Source organism: Octodon degus, unplaced genomic scaffold (assembly GCF_000260255.1).
Source record: "Octodon degus isolate 3935 unplaced genomic scaffold, OctDeg1.0 scaffold00027, whole genome shotgun sequence".
NCBI lineage: Eukaryota > Metazoa > Chordata > Mammalia > Rodentia > Octodontidae > Octodon > Octodon degus.
The window spans coordinates 6,953,300-6,958,384 of record NW_004524603.1 but is presented as its reverse complement, the minus strand read 5'-3'; the positions used below and the strand labels follow the sequence as shown (position 1 = coordinate 6,958,384).

At 47.2% G+C, this 5,085-nt stretch overlaps 1 protein-coding gene across 9 annotated transcripts in view; it reads right to left on the bottom strand.

The window, feature by feature from the left end:
• Positions 1-5,085, bottom strand: part of Ezh2 (enhancer of zeste 2 polycomb repressive complex 2 subunit) — a 67,458-nt gene that overhangs the window by 16,376 nt on the left and 45,997 nt on the right. For 6 of the 9 annotated variants that reach the window (XM_012514228.2, XM_012514225.2, XM_023712893.1 and 3 more), the window contains 4 exons: positions 3,146-3,266; positions 2,279-2,419; positions 1,078-1,180; positions 366-544 (listed from right to left, as the gene is read on the bottom strand). In XM_012514228.2, the coding sequence (XP_012369682.1) occupies positions 366-544; positions 1,078-1,180; positions 2,279-2,419; positions 3,146-3,266 (544 nt within the window). The remainder of the gene's footprint in view (positions 1-365; positions 545-1,077; positions 1,181-2,278; positions 2,420-3,145; positions 3,267-5,085) is intronic. The other 3 variants (XM_012514226.2, XM_012514229.2, XM_004649036.3) reach the window with 1 other exon arrangement.

The following is a 5,085-nucleotide window of genomic DNA, read 5'->3' as shown; positions in this document are numbered from 1 at the left end:
CCGGTTCCGCAAAAAAAAAAAAAAAAAAAAGAAACAGAAGAATTTGTTCAGACAAACATCCTTTAAGCCAATTTCTAATTCAAACACCAATGTATCAGTAGCGGCAGCCCTGCTCTGAGCTACGAGTCAGTTCACAGGGACAGATGCACAGGGAACAGCTGCTCAGGGTGTGGCCGAAGGTGAAGGTGCTCCAGGCTTCACAGCAATCCCCAAGCAACAAAGTACAAATAACCCTACTAGGATTCTAGGCTTTCCCCATTCCTAACCACAAGATTAAATGGTAAGTTCTAGTTGCAACAAATGACAGCACTTTCTCAGAGGCATAAGCCGTAATTCCACAACAAAGACAGAAAACGAAAACGTACAATAATTGCACTTACGATGTAGGAAGCAGTCATACTTAAAACATCGCCGACAGAAAAGTGTATGAAATGAATGTAAGCTCTGCTCCCTCTGCACAGACTTAGCGTTTGGTCCGTCTATGTTGGGGGTACATTCAGGAGGAAGTGCACCTGGGAGCTGCTGCTCGGTGAGTTCTTTGTATCTGACATCAACCAAGAAAAGTGTAAGTAAGCCTGAAACCAAAGGTTTGCTTTTTAAAAGAAATGAAGTATCTGAAAAGATTCCATGTTAATGTTTTATTTACCTTGCTTATAACACAAAAGTATCTAACCTACAACAATCTTTAACATTATGTGTGGTGTATTAAAATCAAATTCACTGATATGAAAAGACATGACTACATTGGTTTTGACTCAACACCAACTGCACTGAAACGGCAACCAGGACTCAGAGTAATTTTCCCATAATGCACAACTACAAATCTGTGTGTATGTGCGTGTGTGTGTGTGGGGGGGGGTGCGCGCGCACGTGTGTGTAATGTATACACGTACTTCTCTCCAGTAAATGCTTCGCAGTGCAGAGTGTTGCGCAGGAATGGGTACTGCCTGAAGTACCCTGTGTGTGCCATAAACAAGGGAGAGTGGCTCATCGGACATAACGGGTCCACTTGGAATGAGCCAGAACAATGACTTACAGACCACACAAGACAAGACATCTCACAAGAACAAATCTTACTTTTCCTTTAGCTCTTCTGCTGTGCCCTTATCTGGAAACATTGAGGAAATGGCTTCAAAAATTTTATCAGAAGGAAATTTCCGAGGTGGGCAGCTTTCTTTATCTAAAAAGGTAAATATGAAAGGGGGGGGAAGCATGGAAAAAAGTTTTCAGCCTTTGTCTCCCCACAATAGTGCCTCACTACAAAGAAAAGGAACCCCTAACTTGATGGCCCATGTGCTTCTAAGGCATTTTACACTAGTGCACAGCGCATCCGTGGGTCAGACACACACTCAGGCACGCAGCGCTATCAGGGCACGGGAAGCAGGCCTTGGGACCTACGCTAGCCCGGGCCCTTGCTAGCTGGCCATGTGCCGCCTAGTCCCTGAGCCACTGGGTTCTACTTCCTAACCTAGTAGCCTGTCATAAAAATGTCAGGCTTCTTTGAGGCCGCAGGTGGCCCCCAAACAATTCCGTGCTGCCTCAACACGACTCTTGGCCACTGGAGACCCCAGTGCTGCGCTGTTTTCTGGGGAGCCACAACTAGAGCAGGGTAACGGCGTGCCACGGAGCCAGGCCTGCGCTGACCCACAGGCTCAGGGTCCCAGGTTGGCTGCTTTCCCACAGGGGAGTCACAGATCGGCGGCTTGGCCTCTGCAAACCCAGTCCTAAACATACACTGGCCTGGTGATGTGCGTGTGCGGTGCCATGACGAAGATTAAGTTAACTGCTGCATACATTATTAAAACAATGATTATGACGATGGCCCAGTTAAGTCCCAACACTACACTCTTTCGCTAGAAAAAGAAACCAAAGGGCCAGCCAAATAGCTCAGCAGATGAAAGCACCTGCAAGCAGGTGAAGAGGCCAGGGGTTCGATCCCCAGGCCTGCTGGGCCAGCCCCACCCCTGGGGGCACGTTGAGACAGCAAGTGAGACTGGGCGTGGTGGCGCATGCCTGTAATCCCAGCTCTTGGGAAGCTGTAAACAAGCGGATTACTACGAGTCTGAACTAGTAGTGAGACCTTGAACACCCTGTAGACCCTTCCCGAAAAAAGAAAAAAAGAAACCAAGATGCTCCAGTGGAGGATGGAAGACTACAAATAATATCCTGATTTTGATCATGCTGCCATTCAATGTGGTGGTACAAAGAGGAACTATTTCCACCATCTTTTTGAAAGAATGCTGCAATGGCCACATAGAGACCTGGCCCCCAGACCTACCGTCCCGGCGATGCTCCAGCTCCTTCTGCTTTTCTTCTCCGTCCTCGGGGTCATCCCCATCATCCTCATCACCATCATCATTGTACTGACCCAGAGCATTCACCAACTCCACAAAAATTTCATCGTTTATAAACCCACACTCTGAAGAAAAAGTCAGCAAGCCAGTGTTACAGCCACGCAGAGGAAGGTGGCAATGACCGAAGGTTACTAGTGTCTCTTTGACTTCAGAAGAAAGAGCCCAGCCTAGCAGCTAGAACTGCAGGGCACTGCATGGCACTGGACAGCACTAGAACTGGGCTCGCTCTCAGGGCTGGTCCTCAGCGAGGTCAGGAAGCAGGCGCCTTACCGCCCAGAGTGCCAGGAACCAGCCAGTCCTTCAGGAACTAACTATAGCTCTGGCCTCCTCAGAAACAGCCACATCTCTGGGGCCACTCTCTTGAGATCTGGCTTCCAGAGTGAACATGGACCTGGAGGACCAGGACCCCAAAAACAGCCTCCCTAGGGGAGCAGCCAAGGACGGAGCGTCAGGGACTTCGGCAGCCAATCAGCAAAGGCGCCTCTGCCAAACTGCCGCCTTCAGGGCCCTAATCCTAATTCATTTCACTACTAGTGAATCTTAACACCTACACCCTCAGCTTCTATGGAACTTATCACATAGCCAACTATGCACAATGACCAAGCGATAAACAAGAGCCTCCTACTTAAACAGGGCAAACGCTGCAAACTTTAGCCTTATGAACCCAGACTGGTGCTCTATTGTCTTCATAAAATAGTTTATTCTCATAAACAGGTTCTGATAGCCTGCGCTAATAAAGCACAGTGTGTCAGTTCTTTAGACTTTTCCTTAAGAGAATAAACACTGCTCACCTCGATCTCCATGGACTTTGCCATCGTAGTTTTTTATTAGCTCCTCAATGAAAGTGCCGTCCTGGTCTAGAACTTCATCCCCCATGTAAGGAATGTTATGCAAAACAGTTTCATCTTCTACCTAAAAGTCAAAACATACACACATGTACATACAGATTTTAAGCCCATTTTTCCTAAGAATTAAAATATTCTTAATAGTTGAATGTGACATAACTAAAATTGATGTTTTTTTCTCATTGAGTAGAGGGCCTTTGCGCAGTGCACCGGACTTAAAATTCTACTCAGACAGCAAATTATTTCCACTGGCAAAAGTAAGAATGTTTAACACATTGCCAATTCTACCTGCAAGGAAGGAAAAATGTACAACTACAGTGTGCTGCTCCCAACAGGCACCACTTTAGGGCACATCCCCCTGGCAGCCCAGCACCCCAGGAGGCTGAAGCAGGAAGATCACAAGCCCAAGTGCAGCCTAGACAACCTCAGCAAGATGCTGTCTTATAATAAAAGAATGAGGGTGTAACTCAGTGTGTAGACTCTTGGGTTTAATCTCCAGTGCTGAGACACCCAGAACCACAAGTATCCATTTCTAAACTTCACTTAAAGTCTAGTTGAGTGTAATACGATTTTAAGGATATAAATAAAAAAGAAATCAATGTTCCAGTGACATTTATCCCAAAAGGGCTTCCACAACTATAAAAGACATCCTACAAAACAGAAAACACCTTACTGCTGCGATGGATGAGACAAATCCCAAAGCTACTGTGTGCTAAGAGAGTTGACTGAAGAGCCTACAGTGAGGATTAGAAGACGAAAGAAAGGGTGCTGATCTACAGGAAGAGCCAAGAGAAGTAGGGGTTAGAGAGAGTGGAGAGCTGAGGAGCACACACACAAGCTGACATTCACAAGAGGAGAGTTTTCAATAAAGAATAAATAAAAGGGGCCATAGTTGTGGACACAGAATGAACAGTTCTGGAGGCTGTGTGTACAGAGATGTCACTGAAAGCAGGGACCGCTCTCAGAGTAAGAGCCCCACGAGCAGTGAGGTACTGGTTACAGTGGTTGTGGGATGATAGAACAAGCTGGCTGAGACGGACTAGAAGGCACTGGCCATTTCAAGCAGGGGATGGCACAGGCTGTGACCACAGCCAACAAGGAAGAGCACACTGGCCAAGACCATGACACACACTAGCAAAGAATAGAGGAGACAGGAAATCCCAGATAACATGGTCTGGACACCTGGAACATTCATAAAAATAACAGGATGTACAAACAAGGAATAAGAAAACTTGGACCGAGGGAGAGAGAAGAGAACAGAATACAAGCTGAGCCAGGGGTGGTGGAGCACATCTGTAACCCCAGCACTCGGGAGGCTGGGGCAGGAGGATCGCCATGAATTAGAAGCCAGCTTGGGCTATACAGTGAGCCAAGGACAACCTGAACTGCAGAGATCCTGTCTCCAAAACAAACAATAGGAGCTGGGGAGATGGCTCGGTGGAATAAGCACTTCCCTGGCAAGCGCAAGGGCCTGAGTTCAATCCCTGGTTCTGCCAAAAACAAAAAACAAAAAACAACAACTACAACAAAAAACCAGTAAGGGCACGGTGTGGTCTTACTGCAATCCTCTAGCAGGCCCAGCATGTGTGCACACTAGAGCTCTCCTCGCATCTCACTTGCACAGGCCCTTCTGAGGAAACGGGAGGCCTCCTTACCAATGGCACTTGGCTCTTCTGTCTCCCCACTGTTCCCAGCCTAACCCTCACTCCCCGAAGTATCAGCAAACAATAGCCCTCCTCATTCGCTGTGAGCAGAAACCAGAAAAACCTGGGACCAAGTCATAAGCATTATTCACTTTAACTTTAAAAATCATATTCTAGCGGACAGGGAGATGGCTCAGTGAAATAAGTGCTTCCCTGGCAAGCACAAGGGCCTGAGTTCAATCC